Below are 21,239 nucleotides of genomic sequence, written 5' to 3' on the forward strand. Positions count from 1 at the left end.
TGTTGTGGCCTCTCTCATTGCGGAGCACAGGCTCCGGACGCACAGGATCAGCGGCCACAGTTCACGGGCCCAGCCACTCCGTGGCATGTGAGATCTTCCCGCACCGGGGCACGAACCCGTGTCCCCTGCATCGGCAGTCGGACTCTCAACCACTGCGCCACCAGGGAAGCCCTAGCTGAACAGTTTTATTTGGTTGACTAAGTAAAGTGAAAAACATCTTGCAGGACTTAAATTAGAGGCAGAAACACAACACTCTGTTAGTTTTATTTACAACAATAAACAATCCTATGCAGTAAAATGTTACCTTGCATCCCTTTCATATAATGTTTTAGGCAAAATGTCTCTGTCCACATAAACCGTATTGGGGTAATACCACACTGTAAATCGAGTATCTTGAAGTCCACAGAGGATGTTGCATGTATCACTCCACGCCAGAGTATGCACCATTGTTCCTTATTTTAAAAAGAATGTTAATGTACTATTAGTTCCATTCCGTAAGTATTAAAAATACGCCTTTAAAATCAGCAGATGTACAAGACCCTAACTAACTGCTTGTAGGTATGACTATTTTCTGATCATATAATGGTGAAAACGTACAAAAATTCACACAAAAATTTATGGAAATAAATTTGAATATTTTACCCAGAACCATTGTATTTTTAATCTGCATGTCTTTCTTTCAATGCCAAGTTAGCTGTAGCAGCTAAAGACTTGCTGTTAAAATGGAATTAAGTAGCATTTCATAAGAACATACTTATGAAGTAACATTTCGTAAGAAATGTTATGAGACCAAAGCATTATTCATAGATTCATTCAAGCAAGTAAGCTATTTAGTATAATATACGACAGAGTAGATCTAAGACAACTGAAAGTAATCAAAAATTTAAATGTATTACAATTATTTTACCAAGTTTGATAATTTGTTCTTCCTTCCCAAATCGTTTCACTGAAGTGATACAGAGATCTCTATTTTTATCAATGAAAGCAATTTTTCTATCATTGGTAAGTCCCTTTTGATCTAGAGCAATTTCCAAAATTTCATTCTAAAATTAAAAAAAAAAAAGAAAATTCTGGGTTAGTTTTAGTGCTTGACATTAGATTGTTTTAATTGTTTAATTATAAGAACATTTGTTTATTTAAAGATCAATTAAATATCACTTACCTACTCATAATGATAAAATGTCCCTGTTAAATAATTTAACTGCTAATATACTAATAATTCAAAAGCTAAAGTATAGTTACTTTTTTTTTAATTTACAAGGGAAAGATGCCTGTTAAAGCACTATAAAATAATGTATATTTTGAAATTCTGTAAGCACATTTCCATTTGCGTCCATCACTTGGGCACAAGTTAAACAAATTCTGATACATCCATAAAATGTTATACTATATGGTGGGAAGAAAAAGGACTGGGAAAGCACTTTATGTATTGATATGAAAATATCTCCAGAAACAGTGTTGTGTGAGAAAAGCAAAGTGCAGATATATATGTTATATTTTTGTAAAAGAAGGAGAAAAGAACATATATCAGTTTTGTCTGTGTATGCATTAAAAATTTCTGGAAGGATATAAGGAGATTAATAGTGATAGTTACTTATTTTGGTGGAAAGGAACTGTATTGACAGGTATAGCAGGCATACTTTTTCACTTTATGCTTGTTTATGCTTTTCTGTTTCTGAACCATTGAATATATTTGTTATTTAACTTTAAAACTAATAATTACAAAAAGAAGAAAATAAAAGATAGGGTAACACTTCACTGGTAGCACTGAACAATAAAGTTAAAAGCATCTTTAAACCCTAATACATCATTTATTAGAAGGATAACTCAATAAAATGTGCTCATTTGTTTATTTTAAGGCTAAAAATCAGACACCAATAAACAGTTCACAATTCAGGGTCTTTTTGTATTTCTATAGATTTTTTTTTCGAGTTTAACTACAGTCTTAAAATCTAAAGAAAATGTTGGCTAAGAACAGGTCAATGGGGACTTCCTTGGTGGTGGCGCAGTGGTTAAGAATCCGCCTGCCAATGCAGGGGACACAGGTTCGAGCCCTGGTCCAGAAAGATCCCACATGCCGCAGAGCAACCAAACCCATGTGCCACAACTACTGAGCCTGCGCTCTAGAGCCCACGAGCCACAACTACTGAAGCCCACGTGCCTAGAGCCCGTGTTCCACAACAAGAGAAGCCACCGCAATGAGAAGCCCGTGCACCAAAATGAAGAATAGCCCCCGCTCACTGCAACTAGAGACAGCCCATGCTCAGCAAGGAAGATCCAATGCAGCCCCAAATAAAAATACATAAATAAATAGATTTATTTTTTTAAAAAAAGAACAGGTTAATGGGAAAACTACAAGCTGTTTTGAAGTATAAACACATTTTTATTTACTGATTCTATAGGTGCTAAAAGTTTAATCAAGATAGAACATTTTATTGAAAAGCAGTTAAGAGCCTGAACAAAAAACATATAAGTCAGATTCTTTTATTCAGTTAATTTGCAAATATAGCTTTCTATTACAGAATTTACGCGTGTTTAGTCTTTATGATATTTTAGGCAAAATACTCTATAGAGAACACACACTGGTTTTAAATATAAAACTAATTTCCATGTTTTCCTCCTTAAAATGAAAACATTAATTTAAAAAAAAATGGCTATTTACATTAAAAATAGCTAATATCCATTACCTTATGAGAAAGAAGCTTCCCATCTCCCAGTGGTTTTCCAGTTGATGCCTCAAAGAGGAAGATTACTTGAAAAAAAGTAAAGTATTAGTTGATGTATTACATTAGAATTTTTATTAGTAAATTTCTATGGAGTTATCATAATCCTAGTGAGAAATTATTTAGCTCTTCGGACCACAGCATACCTATCAGCACAGAAGAGCAGCAGCCTCAAATTCCTACTTAGTAATGAGGTCATATGTCTTAGTGGAGCTGAATACGTCTTCCTAAAACATATATTCCCTAATTAGAATTGTTATTAATGGTATGGCATCACCACACCACAGGATCAACAGTGGCAAGTCCAAATCTGGATGTAGTTTGTAATTTTCATAACTCTGATTTAGACCAACATAACAACCCAGACAATCATTTTACAAAGGAAGAACATGTTGAGTGCATACTATACAACCATGCAATGTGTTATGTACTCTTCAATTCCCTGTGGTCGGTACACTAATGTGTAATAACTGATTTGTGTGGTCTTTGTCCTGGGTTCCTGACACAGGTCTTCGTCAACCCTTGGAATTTTCTGAGTGATAGGAGTGTCTTTGTTATGCTAACCGAGAGACTCTTGGTGATTCCCTAGATAGCTTCAGGATAGGGGCTGGTCACCTGAAAGACCAAGCACGTGATTACAGAGTTTGGACTTTCAGCTCCCTGAAATGGGAGGGGAGCTGGAAATTGAGTTCAATCATGTAGCCACTCTTCGACCTATTACAACTTGATGTTCAGCCTCACTACACTGATGCAAAGGCTCTTGCATGGATCACCAATGACCCCTATGTTGCCGAATCAAAGAGTCTATTTTCAGTCTTCAAGAATCTACTTCTAGCCTTGACCTCCCAGCAGCACTGGATACTCCTGATCATCCTCTTTCTTGAAACTCTTATGTGGGCTACAAAAAACACTGTTTTCTCTTGATTCTCTCCTATTTTGGACCATCCCTAATTCTCTTTTGCTAGTTCCTCCTCATTCGGTGATCCTTTTTCCTAGGTTTTGTTTTAGGTCACATTTTCATGCTATATACTTTCCTGGATTATTTTCATGACATCAATCATTATCTAAAAAATGATAATTCAAAGTTCTCTGTTTCCAACCCCATGTTAGATGTTCTGAGTAGGCCAAGTTGTAAAAATTACAGTAGATATTGTATTGAAGAGGCCAGGAACAAAAACTGTCTCTGTCCCTTTCTCTGTTTCACCAAAGGCGTTCATAATTCTTTCTGGTTCTAAAATTCTATGAGTTATGAAAGGATTAAATAATAATTAAATAATAATGAAATATGTTTCAGATGTGAATTAACTGTAGAAAAATTCAGAATAAGGTATATTCAGTTGGAAACGTACATACTTTATTACAGTTTCTATCTAAAATATGTGGTGTTGGGACTTCCCTGCTGGCGCAGTGGATAAGACTCCGAGCTACCACTGCAGGGGTCCGGGGTTTGATCCCTGGTCAGGAAACTAGATCCCACATACATGCCACAACTAAGAGTTCGCATGCCGCAACTAAGGAGCCGGCGACCCACAACTAAGGAGCCCTGGAGCTGCAACTAAGGAGCCCACTTGCCACAGCTAAGACCTGGTGCAACCCAAATAAATAAATAAATAGATAAATAAATATTTTTTAAATAAATAAGTAAATAAAAATAAAATATGTGGTGTTGAATAAGAAAAGTATAGAAAGTTCATAGTGATCACTGGGATTTTCAAATTTAAGTTTACTGAAGACAAAAATCTGACTTCCAAATTATTATTATTAACGATTACACAGCCATCTTGAATCTGTCCACTATCTAGATACTACTGTATTTCATTTCGTTCTCTTTCCTCTCATTCAGCCAGAAAGGAAGTCATTTAAAAACAAAACAATTACCAAATGTCCTCTCTCAGAGAAAGCCTAAGGCATAAAGAGAGAGAATAGCTCTACTTAGGAGAATTATATTTCCTACCAGTATGAGAGGTGATGCTATCTGAAAGTACTGAAAATTAAAAAGTGGGACAGTTTTCTAGCTCCTGAATTAGGTCTTCCATGGCATGACATCACAAAATTAATAATCAGGTCAGACTTTTTTTTTTGTAACATGTCACAGTAACGAACAATGTTTGTTCAGCAATATTTATTAACAGAGAATAACAATTATTTACTATCTTTCCACTAGGCTTTAGGGATATCTCACTCTCACTCTTACCTCTTTGGCTCCTCCTCCTTTTACCCATCTCTAAATATTGATGTGCTCAGTCACTGGTCCTATTCTCTGTCTATACTCACTTCCTAGGTGATTTCATGTAGTATCGTGGCACCATCTACACACCAATGACTCCCACATTTATATCTCGTCCCCAACTCTCTCCTGAGCCCTGGACTTTATCCTGTTGTTTCCTCTCCAACCCTGCTTGGATGTCTAAGAAGCATTTAAACTTACCATGACCAAAACAGAACTCTCTGGGTTTGTGGACCTCCTCTAAACTTCCTCGTTCCCCATCTTTCATCTCGTTCATCCAGGAAAAACCCTAGGGTAATATGCTTGCCTCCACTCTCTCATGCCAACATCTTTACCATGGCCAAGTCTTTACATGATCTGGTTCCTACTTATCTATCTCTCTGTCTTCTCCTACCACTCTCTGCTTTGCTCGTGTTGACCTAAGTCCCATGGCCCTCCAGCAGTTCCTTTTTTTTTTTTTTTAAATTTTATTTATTTATTTATTTATTTTTGGCTGCATTGGGTCTTCGTGGCAGCATGCAGGCCTTTCTCTAGTTGCAGCGAGTGGGGGCTACTCTTCACTGCGGTGTGCAGGCTTCTCATTGCAGTGGCTTTTCTTGTTGTGGAGCACAGGCTCTAGGCACGTAGGCTTCAGTAGTTGTGGCATGCAGGCTCAGTATTTGTGGCGCATGGGCTTAGTTGCTCCACGGCATGTGGGATCTTCCCGGACCAGGGCTCGAAACTGTGTCCCCTGCATTGGCAGGCGGATTCTTAACCACTGCACCACCAGGGAAGCCCCTGGCAGTTCCTTTTATGTGCCAACAATTCCCATTTGCACCTGCTTGTCCTATGGTCATTCCCCTCCCCCACCTCTAGAATTCTCCATTCCCTCATCCTGCATTAATTTTCTTCACAGCGTGTATCAGTGGCTGACTATATTTGTTTGATTTGTGGTCTTATGCACTATTGTATCCTCAACTTCTAGAAAAGTACTTGGCATACAGTTAGCACTCAATACTATTTGTTGGATACATGTTCTGATACAGCATTGCCTTAAAAAAATGGTTTCACTCTCCTATGGAATTCCAAAACACCTGACACATTCATATTTATTTATAAACACTAATGTGGCCTAGATTTTTATATGAAAATTTAAAATTATTCATAACTTTCTTCTACTTCATTAGTTTAAAAATATGTAAACATAAAAATATGAATATATATAAGCAAAATAAATAGTACAATGAAGCACAATATTTACTATGTTACTAAATAAAGAAAAAGGAAATAGTTTAAAAGGTCAATAAACTTAAAAATTAACATACATTTTTAGGACACACAGTCTTGAATTCAAACTCTATACCAACAGCTACTGAATATATAAGATTTATTCCTTACAACTAAGCTTTGATGCTGTGACAATATCTATTTGTTCCATCAGTTGGGAATAATATGACAACTTTAGTTCTTTAATTGATTCATACTTAGGAAAAATTAGGAAGCTCATAATTCTTTCATATAAAGTTAACATAATAATAGATGAGAAAATGAAAGTTAATTGATGAAAATTTTACAGTGTTAACAAATTTCATGGAAAATTATAAAAATGCACTTACTTTTTTCATCAGCTTTGTCTTTTATTGCTATGGTATCATTACTCAGAGAAACCGTCTGTGCATTTAGAATATCTGTTCTCATTCCAGGAAATTTTGGAGAGGAAAGGAAGCGCCCGTCATAAGAATATAAATAGATACCACCACCATCTACAAGAAGAAAATGTCTAAAAAATAAAGAATAAAAATATATTTTCAAATAGGAGTTTACTATAATTTCATTTTTATATTAGAAAATAGTTTATGCTTTGGAAAAATCTAAAGCTTACAATTAAAACAATAGTAAAACATAAATATATAAAGAATGAAATATAAAACAACCTGAAAAGTCAACATTGGTTGTTTGGTTTGTTTTCTAGGTTTTTGTTTTTTCATGGAGGTAGGAGAAGGAAAAATGAAAAGGCCCATTAATATAATTGTAATTCATTTCCTTCCCTAAAGAAGCATCTCTATACAATGGCAATAAAAAAATCGTGTAATTCACAATTCAGTGATTTTTTTAATGTCAGATGCTATTTGTTTCATGAAACAGTATTAGTACATATTTCACAGTTAAAGATTATGGTAAAGGGGTTCCCTGGTGGTGCAGTGGTTGAGAGTCTGCCTGCCGATGCAGGGGACGCGGATTCGTGCCCCGGTCCAGGAGGATCCCTCATGCCGCGGAGCGGGTGGGCCCGTGAGCCATGGCCGCTAAGCCTGCGTGTCCGGAGCCTGTGCTCCGCAACGGGAGAGGCCACAACAGTGAGAGGCCCGCGTACCACAAAAAAAAAAAAAAAAAAAAAGATTATGGTAAGGATCATTAAAATTAAATTACAGTACTAAATTAGATTAAATACTTGTTAAAGTCCTAAACAGTGAAAATTACTCAAAAATAAACATCAGAGCCAGCATTTATTAAAATAAGATGTTTTGACTTTAAAACGATATGGTAACCATCAGTAAATGTGTTCATATCTAAAAACACATTTTTTGTATCAGGGACTTTGGTTCATTTGCTGTGTTGACCGCACTATTCAAGGCATAGGGTCCTGTATAGTTTATTTTTTATTAAGTCAAAATGTAAATATTTTATGGCTGCTGTTTTTTTCTTTCAAAATTTATGAACATTGCAAAAAATAATTCAAACAATACAGAGAAAGCAAAAGATCTCCTGCAATCTTCCTACTTCCATAGAGATAACTTATGGCAAACTATGGACACACCTTAACTTTACTTAACTCATTCCTGATGGACACTTATTTTATTTCAAATTATTCACTGCTTTAAAGAATGTCTAAAGTATATACACATCTCTGTATGTTTACATTACTTATTTCCTTAGTACAATATAACTTCTAAAAATGCAATAATTCGATCAAAGGGCATATATTTTTAAAAATTTAACATATATTGTTAAACTGCCCCTTGAAAGGTTGTATTGATTTACACTCATACTACTGCTATATTGGAGAGCCTGTTTCCTCAATGCTGAACACATTATTACTTTTTTTTTAAAGAAAGTTTCCACTTTATTTTTATTTATTTTTTTTCATGGTATGCGGGCCTCTCACTGTTGTGGCCTCTCCCGCTACGGAGCACAGGCTCCGGACACGCAGGCTCAGCGGCCATGGCTCGCGGGCCCAGCCGCTCTGCGGCATATGGGATCCTCCTGGACCAGGGCACAAACCCGTGTCCCCTGCATCGGCAGGCGGACCCTCAACCACTGCGCCACCAGGGAAGCCCCCACATTATTACTTTTTAAAATCTTATGTTCAAGACTTTAATATCCTTGATTCGGAACTTTTTTTTTTTGGCCACGCCAGGTGGCTTGTGGGATCTTAGTTCCCCAACCAGGGATTGAACAGGGCCCTCGGTGGTGAAAGCACAGAGTCCTAACCACTGGACCTCCAGGGGATTCCCCAGAACTATTTCTTGATTCAAGAATTGCTAATTGTTCTTTTTTGCTATGGAAACAAATAGAAAATAAACATCAAAACAAACAAAGTTAATATATAATGAATACCAAATATGTACACTTGAATTAAATTAATACTTGAGTATTGGTGTGTAGCTTATTTAATTGAAGGGTTTGGCCCTTACACATTAGTGTATGAAAACAGTATTTGCTAATGTTGACAAGTGATACATCATATTAGTATATATTCTTTCTTTGTCTCAGTACTAAAAGCATTTTCTCTTCTAAACAAGATACTAAAGCTTTAACTTCCTTGTGAGTAAACACTGTTTCAAGGGGCAAACATTTCTAAATGTACAAATAAGACCAGCAATGGGCAGTAAGTAAAATATTCTTTAATTACTTAATCATTTATGCCATTAACATATGCCTTTACTAAGTAAGAGCATATTCAACATACATTTATATATAATATATAAAGAAATAAATTGGTTTGGAACTGTTTCAAGTAAAAAGAATTTCAGAAATAAATAAATAAATCACTGGTTCAACTTCATTAAACAGCTAATAGAAAATTTGACACAATTATTTTTTTGATCACTCAAGGTCATCAATATGATGATCATACTCTTCAGTAACTATGTAACTGATAGCTTTGATACTCACGAGAATCTGATGGTGCATCAGAATAATTATGCTATTCAGCTACGCGGTTCTCCGCTTTTAGTTTTCTCATGCTCCCTTGCCAGGCGGTCACTTTTCTACCCGTCGCTGTGCCAGCCTCTAACAACTCACCAGTATTCCTCTTCTGGTTTGCTATTTATAAAAGACTCTGGGGGGCTTCCCTGGTGGCTCAGTGGTTAAGAATCGCCTGCCTATGCATGGGACACGGGTTCGAGCCCTGGTCCACAAGGATCCCACATGCCGCGGAACAACTAAGCCCGCGAGCCACAACTACTGAAGCCTGTGCACCTAGAGCCTGTGCTCCACAACAAGAGAAGCCACCACAATGAGAAGCCTGCGAACCACAACGAACAGTAGCCCCTGCTCGCCGCAACTAGAGAAAGCCCACGTGCAGCAACGAAGACCCAACACAGCCATAAATAAATAAATAAATTTATTTATTTTTTAAAAAAAGACTATGGGCTAGAAAACCTGATAATAACACTATTAAGAGCTGCCTAGGTGGTGAGTAAAGGGATGAGGAATAAAGTAAGTTGTTTTAGTGAAAAGATTTCATGGGTGGCTATCTTAGGTAATTGCTGATTATATTTTCATACTTTATTCCTGGTTTTATTGAGTTGTAGTTATCTAACTCTGATCTCTGATTCAGTAGGGTATCACTGTACTTGACAGACTGATAACTTTCATGGAAAAGTGTGGGTTCCTGAGTAATAGCTACTCCTACTTTACTCCAGTTAATTGACCCAGAGTTTTAGTCCTGTATACACAAAGTCTTGGTCGAGAATATTATTTTTCAAACTTCAGATCACAGCCTAGTAGTAGCTCATAAAATTAATGAGTTTCAACCAGTATTTAAAAACAAAAACAGGGCTTCGCTGGTGGCGCAGTGGTTGAGAGTCCGCCTGCCGATGCAGGGGACACGGGTTCGTGCCCCGGTCCGGGAGGATCCCACATGCCGCGGAGCGGCTAGGCCTGTGAGGCATGGCCGCTGAGCCTGCACGTCCAGAGCCTGTACTCCGCAACGGGAGAGGCCACAACAGTTAGAGGACCGCGTACCGCAAAAAAAAAAAGAATGTAAAGAAATTCTGAGACCAAAAAGTTTCAGAACCACTGATCTAAGAGCTTATTCTCTTACTTTTTTTTTCTTTTAAAATAAAGAAACAGATTGATTCCAAGTGACAAATGTACCATTCTGTAAATGGCATGCTTTAAAGAGTGCTCTACTGCAGTTTAAAATATTTTAACCCCAAATTAAATAGTGAAACATGACAAACAAATTACCTTTCTGCTTGCAAAATTAAACTAACAGTTCCTTCTTTGAGATCAAATATAAGTGGTGTATTCCAGTTCTTCGTACTGAAAGACAAATAAAATGGATATTTATTAACACTTGAAATACCAAACACTTTTTAATAAGTAGATGGGTACTCATTTTAAATGAAGTATCTTTAGTTTCACAGTAACTCTGTATACATTTCTATTACAGCACTTGGTGCATTGTTCTGAAATTACTCACTTAACATGTCTGTATCCCTGACTAGAAAGCTGACTCTGTGTCCCTAGCACCTGGCACATAGTAAGTACTCAATAAATGTTTATTCTAGGAGCCACAATATGCAAATTGAGGAATCATAAGTTCAAGTTCTGTCATTTATTAGCTCTGTGATTGGGCATGTCATCTAATGTTTCTCTTTTGAAAAATAGTAGCAGCATAGTATAGTGAAAAGAGGATGGGGTTTTGGCTAGACAAATCAGGATTAGAAATCTGGTTTCACCACCTGTCGGCCATATGATCTTAATAAGCTTGACCTAAAGAACAGTTTTCTTATTTTTAAAATGGAGATAATGATGACTTACCTAAAGCATCTAGCTAACTGCCTACTGCATAGCAGATGCTGAACAAACAAACACTATACTAACAATAACATGATGAACAATTTTTCCTACAGGTCTCCCAATGTAAATGTTGAGCTGAATGAAGATTTCTGTGAAACATTCTGTAAACTGTAAAATACTGTATTAATGTAAACTATGACTATGCCTATTGAATAAACAGATGAATGAATGAAAAAATAACTCCTATGATTTTTATGATGTAATACGATTCAAAGATAAGGATGGGTGGAGAGAACATTTACAAACTGAAAAACCCATCCCCAAATAATCAAAGGTGTTTCATAGTTTAAAATGTTTTATTACTCCTATATATTCTGAATTTCTCTCAATTACTTTCTTAGAACCAATTCTTTAAATCAGATTAAATCTCATATTGATCCACGAGATGGGGGGAAGGGGAAGGTTGCAGTAAATTGGGGGAAATTAATCTTGGGTAATGCAGAGCCTGATACCCATTTCAATAAGTAAATGCATGCATAAAGCCAAACAGTGAGTAAATCACTACTAATAATTAGTAAGTCTCAGGTTCACAGGTACGATAAAGCTATGCACTTTTGTACTTTAGAAAAAATATCACAGCATGCTCATTTATGCAGTCATCAGAATTAATGTTCATTCTTTGTCAAGAGAGCTGATACAAATAGTGAGTATGAGGTTTTTTTAATGTCCCCTTACAAAATATCTGAGATTTATGACAACTGATATATATACATATATATATATGACATGGAAATATAAACTCCCTAAATCAGAACAAGAGAATTTTCTATACAACTATTTGAAAAATCAAATGAAAATTTAACATAGAATGCTCATATATGATTTTCTTTGCCTGGAACTTCTTTTCATATAAACTAGTATATGGCTTGCATGTTTGTTTTTAAAATAATATTTTTATTACTAAAAAAGGGGCAACAGTTATTAGGAACTTGAATTCAAATCCCAGCTCTTCCTTTAGTAAAGAAGTTAAGTAATTTCACCTAGGGTAAGTTACTTAATTACCTCTGCGTCCTTTAGTTTCTTCATTTTGTAAAATGGGAATAATAATAATAATATCCAACACACAGAGTAAATTAGATCATGAACATAAAAGATAGTATAATAGAGTTCAGTAAATAATAGTTGTTATTATCTAAAATACTAGGTATTTTAAATTTAATGAACTATATTTCAGTATGATGGGTCTCAGCATTACTTCATTCCCACTACTGCTCCCTGGTATTTCACCTTAATAAATATTTTGTACCTTCATAAATGTCTTGACAACAAGAGAAGGGAGGTAACGTTAAATCAGAAAAGAAAAAAAGCAATTTAATATTTTGACACATACTACCTGGTATGAGAAAGGTACAGTGACAAAAAAATTAAATAACAGCTTCTAAACTTTTGGTAAATATTTTAAAAAGCAACCTAATACAAGTAACACATAATGATACCAATCCTACAGATTCAAACATTATGTCCTTGCCATTAAAATTAGTAGAATAAATCCCTCGTTTAGGGCAGTTAAGTTAAGAGCCCTACCTTTCTTCAACCAAACCCTAAACTGAGGAAATCTTCTCTGTTTTCCTCAACCCCATGAAAATTATTCAAAACCCATGTGCACTAAGTGATTGTGAGATTCCTCATATTCTATAGTCCCTTTCCTATACCTCAATGGTTTAACTTGGTAGCTTTCTTGACTTTACCCAAAGCCTCCCTTCTCTTTCACGTAAGAAAAAAAATTTCATGTAAAATTGAGCTGCTTATTTCTTTATCCCCTTTCTCCTTTGCTTCTCCCATTTCATTACTCCAGGCTTGGCTGTTATTCTAAGTTGCAGATTCTGATTAGTAGCAGATTTCCACATAAGTGAGTGACAATTTGTAATATATACTTGTAGCAACTGATACTGTTAATTAAATTTTAGGATACCTTTGTGTTGTGTATTACTGAGCTTTAGCTTACCAAGACAACAGTATACTTTATGTTTTTCAATTCATTTATTCATCCCAAAATATTTATTTATTTAAGTACTTACTACATGTACTGGGTATACAGTGGTGAATAAGACACATACATACTCTACCCTCAATTTTCTATTCAATGATTAAACTATAACCACATAATGTTATAAATAAAAGTACAAAATGTAAAAAAAAAATCTTTATTCACAACTCTTGAAAGTGTCATAGTGGTTCCCTGAGTTTTCTGGATAGTTGAGAAGTCAACTGGTGGCAAACTAGAGCTAGTTTGTACCGATTGTTATATTTTCAGGAATTTTGCAAGCCAACTGTTAGATAAAGCCATTATTTAAAATTAAAATATATAAACATAATTAAGCAAATTATATTCAAAACAAAGATAATACTCAAACTGATCACTTCCAGTTTATTTTATTACATTTTACTATTATCTATGCACTTGAGATTATTTACACCTATTGTTATCTATATGGTGGCAATTCTATATGATGGTTTGCCACTGTGCATCTCTTCTTAATTCTGTGACATCATATTGGTAGCTTGAAATTGGCCATGGTAGAAGTATTTATATAAGAGAAATGAGCTAACACTGCAAATCAGGTTGTTTGGTTGGTTGGTTTGTTTCCAGAAAGCCAGTTCAATAGTTGTCAGCACACACTGAGTTACATAAAAATACCAAGTAAGTTTTTAAAGTTTTAGGTGCAAGTTTCTTGGAGGTATTGAGTCATTTCCTGCTTTTTAATACAAAGTATACTGAACATATTTTCTTTCATCATTTCTGGACAACTCTGGATTATCAATAGGAACATTTATGATTACCCTGGACCATGATATTAAGCCTGAACACCTCCTTGTGTCCTTACTGAACATCTTTCAGCCTGCTGTCAGGCTGCTAGCTGTCCCCGCTGCCAGTGGTTAGGTGGTTCCTTTTCCCATCATTTATCAGATGCTCCTAACCTTCTCTGGGCTTTGAAATCAAATTACACTGAAGTCCTTAGAGCTATGAGTAAAGTAAGAGTAAACATTATCTCAGAGAAGGTATTCTGTATTATAAAAGTGATTATTAACCGTTGATGCACAAACTTTATTAGATCTACTTTCCTTACTCATAGCTTACTTTTTATCACTTCTTGGTTGGTAGTAAGTTCAAGATAGGCAAGGTTTTGAGAAAGTTAAGTTTAAACCAAACCATGTTGATATGAAAGCTTGAAAATAAATTCCTCCTCACAGACAAAACTCTGGATTTTAAAGAAACGCAAGATGCTTACGAGAACACATAACACTGAAGAGACGTTGAAACAACTAAGTGTGCATAGTTCAAAGAGGCTTTAATGACTCTATCACGGAATTCCAGTAAATCCACTGCATCATTAAGAACGTTACGAACCTAAACAAGGGAAAATGAAATACCAACAAACAACATTAAAATACATCAAATTTTAATTAGATAGGTTAGCAAACACAAAAACTTCTATGCATTCTTGATTATCTAATCATAAAAAGAAGAAGAATTCAATAGGAACCAGGCATAAGATTTGGGTATAAAATCATCCAACAAAACTACAGACACAGAAAACTTAGAAATAAGTAGAAAAGGATCTATGTATAGAGATTTCTAACATGAAAGCCAATCTGTATGATGTGGCAGTGGAGCAACAAGGTGAAAACTGCTGTAACAGTGAGATATATAGTCAAAGGAGTATGGCACATAGGAGCTGGAAAGAGACTGTATGATTTCTGCCCAAAACAGTAAGAGATCAATAATTTATGAAATATATTTTTTAAATTTTAGGGTTTTTAGGGTTAGATTTTACTTTAAAATTTAAGTTCTAAGGAAAGAGATATAATAACTTTAAAAATCAAAAGTGGAGTAGGAGGTGTCAGTAAAGAAACCAACTACATAGTGAAGAAGCCAAGGTGTGCAGAGGGGTGGAAAGTATTTCCATGCATAAAAACACAGGGATAATATATAAAAAACCTAAGCACCAACTAACAAATGGCGACTTGCCTATGATAGTCAAAATTATTATAAAAGTTTGTTAACTGATAAAGTTTTTATTTTTTAAAGTTTTTTGAAGTTTTTATGTATTACCAGATGGGTAATACATTATAGTAAGAGGTGAAAATTAGAGAAAAAGAGATTAATTTTACTTAGAAGTTAGCGTTTCTTTAAATTCCCCTCAAAATGTTACCATCTTTCTAAATTAACATGACAATTATAGTATTAATGAAGAATAAAAGGGTATGGAAGGAAAAAGAGGAAGATAAAGTCAAACTTCTTCTAAGTACTTCTTCAAATATACCTACAAGGCATATTATATTTTTATTACCTGTTCCCCAACTCCTATCCCCACCAAACTATTATTGCCATGACAAGAGATAGCAGAATTATATACACATCTAATCCTTGACCCAGCAATCTTACTTCTAGAATTCTATACCAAAATAAACAAGCAAAACTATGAAATAACATATACACAGGCTATTACTACATACAGCACTATTGGTAACAGCAAAAGACTGGAAACAGCCCAAATATCTATCAACAAGGGATAGGTTGAATAAACTACATTCACAAAATAGAATAATATACAGCTATAAAAAGGACTGAGTAAGATCTATGGAGCAACCTCCACGATATATTGTAAAACAAAAAAAGGCAAGATGCAAAACAGTGTGCATAGTATTATACCTTTTATCTTATAAAGGGAAGGAAATGAAGATATATGGATTTGTTTATATTAAAAAAAACAAAAAATGTAAAATAGTATTCAATAATATATTATTAGAATAATATTGAGATTGTTATTTTTAACTATATTTTAGGATATATTCTAGGATATATTAATGTCTTTAAGAACAAAAATTTTCTTGTAAAAGAAAAGAACTGCAAATAAAACAATCAAGAGTAAAATTCCATAATCTTGAATTCTGAACTTGAAACCTCAGTATACACTCATGATATATTTTTATCTGTCAAAAACAAATACATTTTATCTTAATAAAATACATTTTATTTTTTATTTAAAAAATAAATACATTTTATCTAGAAGTAATGATCAAACCAGGAGCAATGAGCACACCTAGAACCTGGATCATGGTCTTTAAATAACATTCCCCTCCAAAAGCAACAAGGCCTTCTTGGAAAAATGGTGGATTTCAAGTCTGGGACAGGAAATGTATCAATATAAGACACCTGGAACATCTTGTCAGAAATGCAAGCAAGCTGTTGAAATCATCTCAAAAGAACACAGGAGTCAAATGGCCAAAGATGGAACCATTGGAGCATTAGAAAGAATAAAGACTGCAATGGATTGAAACATACCAAAAATGTTAAAATCTGCAAGTTTATAATGATAACAACAACAAAGAAACTCATTGGGCATACCAGGAAACCAATTCGCCATTTGAAAACTGGTAAATAAAGGAAAATAATTCAGAATTTGTCTCACTTCAGAGTAACAAATAGTTGATTAGGCAAAGTCTTTTACAGAAGAATTCTAGCTAATAAATGCAGAAGGAATGATAGAATTACAAGATGCAACTCCTGATGAAACATGGTTCTAAACAAGTACCATCCATGGCTGCTAAAAATATTAAAGTAAAAGCCTAATGGGAAACTATCTGACATATGAATCAGACTTATAACACGTGAACACACCGATAAATCTCATCATTAAAAGAGAGATAAGCAGACATGTGTCTCGCAACAGGAAGTGTACAGCATCGCCCACAAAGTATTCTTTATATTTATCAAGGCTCTATATCTAACAAGCAGTCTACAGGAAATCCAGGGGCTAGATGTACATGTTAAATGTAATCATACCACAGGGATGCAAACAGGAAAATGTAGGAAATTCAACAGAACAAATGACCTGGTTTTGTAAACAAACAAATAAATAAATAAGGAGGAGGAATTGTTCCAGATTTTAAAAGATTGAAGAGACAAATTAAATGCAATATGGGACTTTGTTCCTGGTACAAACCGACTAACTATAAAAATATATATTGACATGTACCACAATGTTCACTGCAGCTCTATTTACAATCTCCAGGACATGGAAGCAACCTAAGAGTCCATCGACAGATGAATGGATAAAGAAGATGTGGCACATATATACAATGGAATATTACTCAGCCGTAAAAAGAAACGAAATTGAGTTATTTGTAGTGAGGTGGATGGACCTAGAGTCTGTCATACAGAGTGAAGTAAGTCAGAAAGAGAAAAACAAATACCGTATGCTAACACATATATATGGAATCTAAAAAAAAAAAAGGTTCTGAAGAACCTAGGGGCCGGACAGGAATAAAGACACAGATGTAGAGAATGGACTTGAGGACACGGGGAGGGGGAAAGGGTAAGCTGGGACGAAGTGAGAGAGTAGCATTGACATATACACACTACCAAATGTAAAATGGATGGCTAGTGGGAAGCAGCCGCATAGCGCAGGGAGATCAGCTCGGTGCTTTGTGACCACCTAGAGGGGTGGGATAGGGAGTGTGGGAGGGAGACGCAAGAGGGAGGAGATATGGGGATATATGTATATGTACAGCTGCTTCACTTTGTTATACAGCAGAAACTAACACACCATTGTAAAGCAATTATACTCCAATAAAGATGTTTAAAAATATATATATATAGAGAGAGAGAGAGAGAGAGAGGAAAAATAATGGGAGAAATGGGACCTGTTACTGTAGACAGACTTAGGAGACAACTGGAGAAATGTGAGATATCACTATGATTATGTTAAAATAAAAATAGTTCCTACGTTTTTGTTTTTTTTTTCGGTACGCGGGTCTCTCACTGTTGTGGCCTCTCCTGTTGCAGAGCACAGGCTCCGGACGCGCAGGCTCAGCAGCCATGGCTCACGGGCCCAGCCGCTCCGCGGCATGTGGGATCTTCCCGGACTGGGGCACGAACCCGTGTCTCCTGCATCGGCAGGCGGACTCTCAACCACTGTGCCACCAGGGGAGCCCTAGTTCCTACCTTTTAGACTTTTTTTTAAAGTCTTAATCAAAAAGAGTGTTGCCAGGACTAGTGGTAAAGAAAAAAACACTGATAGGTTTGCTTCATTCTTCCAAGAGTGGGGGAAATGACTGCAGAAGGGGAGTAGTCCGATGGCAGGTGCTTCAAAGGAGCTGGAGTTCTTTAGGGAAGAAGAAGTTATTGTGGTCTGGAATCAGCAATGAGGGGTAAGGAGACAACTACCCAACCCCCAGACCCAGTAATACTTGACATAAAGAAGAAAAACACCTCTACTTAAGAAGGCTGTAGGAGAAACACTGGTCTCAGGAGTCAGCAGGTTTTTTACTTTTTTTTCATAAAAATGTGAAGTGTACTTTCAGTGATAAGGCTGAGCTCTGTCTGCAAGGCCACAGGTACATGCTGCAGGTTGTGCACGGCACAACTCTAGGTCTAAGTGATGGGCCCCCTAGAATTGAGCAAACCATGACTGTAGGTGGTGAACCTGTGAGTCTCTCTTTAAATCCCAGGCTGTTCTAGGTTTGTCTTTCAGGGAGGGGAGAAGAGAGCTACACCACAGACCCCATGCTCTGATTTCAGACAGAGACTGGATCAGGCCACTTGTCTCACTTTGAGTCCTTTCAGGTCCATCAGCCTATAGGAGCCCCTCTCTGCGTTGCCTTTGCCTCCCTGCTTCTGGACCAGGAGTCAAGCAGGTTGGAGGCTTCCCTCCACACTCTGCATTTTTGTTCCACTTCTGGTCCACAGAGATGTTTATCCTATTTTTGAATCCAGATAAGTCTCTTTTAAAAATGCATTTCATAAATTATTGATCTCTTTAGAGCCAAATGTATGTCTCATCCTTCCAAGTATGAACTTATGATACCATTTTCACCAGAAGTCTGAGCTCCCAGAGACTTTTTAAGAGGTCCAAAATGCCATCCTCTCCCAGAAGCATTTTAAAGCTAATGGAATGAAACAGAATTTTCTAAAGGAAGTTATATGGTCATTTCTTTATAGCAACATGATACCCAGTGAAATAAACTGGCTGTTAACACAGGTTTAGGAAAATTCAATATTTATAAAATCCGATGTATAATCCTCTGTCATTACTCAAATTATAGGCAGACTTCTTAAAATTCATATTGGCCTAAAGCTTCACATGGGGGAATTCTATTTTTTGTGAATCTGGAACACTAGAACAGGAATAAAACATCCTGGCCATGATAATAAACAAAAGACACACTGATAATTGCTGTTATAATTTCAAAGCTATGGTAAATCCAACATCAGAAATGTCCTGTGCTGAATTTTAAAATGCACCCATTTACTCTGTTCAATTCAGGGCAGCTTCAGGACTAACCTGTTCATACTTGTATCACCTAATACTTCTATCTGACCACAATATTTAGACTTCTCAGACTGACATAAGTCCAAAAATTCTGTTTCTACACTTCCAAATACTCATTTAATCCTAAACATAGATATAGCCATAGCAATGGTTACCATTTATCTTTGCTTTACATACATTATCTCATTTAATCATCAAAATCACTCTTTCTTTAACTCTTATCTTTACAGGAGATAGAGTGACTAAGAATCAAATAATCTTGAATTATGGCAACAATTAAAAGCCAAAGCTGTGCCCCATGCTAAAGTGAGAGAGGCAGGAAAGAGAAAACGGTAAACTTGAGACCTGAGGAATGCCTCATCTCCTCCACCTGTACCCTCTCCCTCCTAGGCACTTCCTCCCAGCAAAGAGATCAACTATCCCTTTTGGAAAGAATCATCCACTGGGATTCAGCCTGGAGACAAGGGACAACTTAAGAAACCGTCTCACTCTAGGTTACTGTATCATATAAAAGCTGAGGTCCAGAGAGACAGGTAGGGCAATGAAGCCTATTGCCAGGTAGCAACTGCCAGGTCAAGGTCTGGATTTAATAATTAGGACTCAACATGATCTCTGGTTTCTGAGTTAACAAAACACAAGTCAACCAAGTCTACCAAGCTTCTGAGAAAACTGTAAAACTCTAAACCAGGCAAACAAAAAGTTGTGATTGTTGTCCCTATAGCAATCTGTGGCTGCACCTCACAACAACGCTAAGTGGGCTGCTAAAATGTACGGACCCCAGTAAGGGAATCCTCCCAACTGGGAAACTTCCCAGGAAGGCAATCTAGAGTTGCCAAATTAACCAAGCAACTAACTTTATTGCTAAGAAAAAGAGTTCTCAAGATATTCCTGGCCAGCTGGGTTTTTGCTAGGAACCTGGTAATCACAGTGCGTTGTTTTCCCTTCTCCCATTTTCCAAATTGTTTTCATTGCAGCCGCCCTGTTTTCCCTTCGTCATTATCAACTGGGAATATGGGGGAGAGAAGAATATTAAAATTTGAGTTTATTTATAGTTTTCCAGACCAGAGAGTTGGAGCTGGAATGACTGGATTAGTCTAGGTTATCGACTTTTAGAGAGGGGATGGGTTTGTTTTCAGTTGCATATAGAATAGCTGCAAAGTTAAGTAGTGCATTTCTGAATTATACATACATGTGAATAAGGGAAAGTATGCGTGGTGAGTAGATTGTAAGGGGATTAGTGATTTCTATATCCTCATATTCACATCCTTATGTAAGTCTCTCCACTGTGTGTAGACTGGACCTTGTAGCTTGCTTCCAGTGAACAGAAATAGGCTAAAGTGATGAGATGACACTTCTGAGTTCAGGTTATAAAAGACTGTGACTTACGTCTTGCTCACACTCTCTGTGCCCTTCGTAACTGCTCTGACAAAGCTGCCAAGTTGTGAGCTGCCCTGTGAAGAGGCTACATGCAAGGAACTGAGGGTGGCCTCCAGTCAACTGCCCTCAATTCAACAGACGTTGATAAATGGAATCTTGCCAACAACCTTATCAGTGAGCTTGGAAGCCAATCCTCCCCAGCTGAGCCTTCAGGTGCCACTAAGCCCTGGCCAACACCTTGACTGCAGCCTTGTGAGAAACTATGAGCCAGAAACCCCAGCTAAGCCATGCCTGGATTCTTGACCCACAGAAACTGAGAGATAATAAGTGTTGCTGTTTTAAGTCACTAAGTTTTCAGGTGATTTATTATGTAGCCATCGGTAACTAATACAGTTATGGTTGCTAAACAGCCAAAAAAGATAGACTATAGTGGATATCTGTTGGTTTCTGTCTGCCCAGAATCAAATGCTATCTTTTCTGGTAAATATGCTTTGGTTTTCCTTTGGGAAACCATTCCGCCTATTATTCTAAGTGACTAAGTGGTTTACATGGGGTTGACTCATCATTCCC

General features: G+C 36.4%; 1 protein-coding gene across 9 annotated transcripts in view; it reads right to left on the minus strand.

The window, feature by feature from the left end:
* IFT80 (intraflagellar transport 80) overlaps positions 1-21,239 on the minus strand; it is a 105,982-nt gene that overhangs the window by 18,519 nt on the left and 66,224 nt on the right. For all 9 annotated transcript variants that reach the window (XR_012331366.1, XR_012331365.1, XM_033855426.2 and 6 more), the window contains 6 exons: positions 14,247-14,365; positions 10,402-10,476; positions 6,546-6,709; positions 2,688-2,752; positions 908-1,043; positions 305-452 (listed from right to left, as the gene is read on the minus strand). Coding sequence is in view for 7 of the 9 variants with exons in the window: in XM_033855426.2 (XP_033711317.1) it covers positions 305-452; positions 908-1,043; positions 2,688-2,752; positions 6,546-6,709; positions 10,402-10,476; positions 14,247-14,365 (707 nt within the window). In the remaining 2 variants the exon portion in view is untranslated. The remainder of the gene's footprint in view (positions 1-304; positions 453-907; positions 1,044-2,687; positions 2,753-6,545; positions 6,710-10,401; positions 10,477-14,246; positions 14,366-21,239) is intronic.

Source organism: Tursiops truncatus, chromosome 4, assembly GCF_011762595.2.
Source record: "Tursiops truncatus isolate mTurTru1 chromosome 4, mTurTru1.mat.Y, whole genome shotgun sequence".
Lineage (NCBI taxonomy): Eukaryota > Metazoa > Chordata > Mammalia > Artiodactyla > Delphinidae > Tursiops > Tursiops truncatus.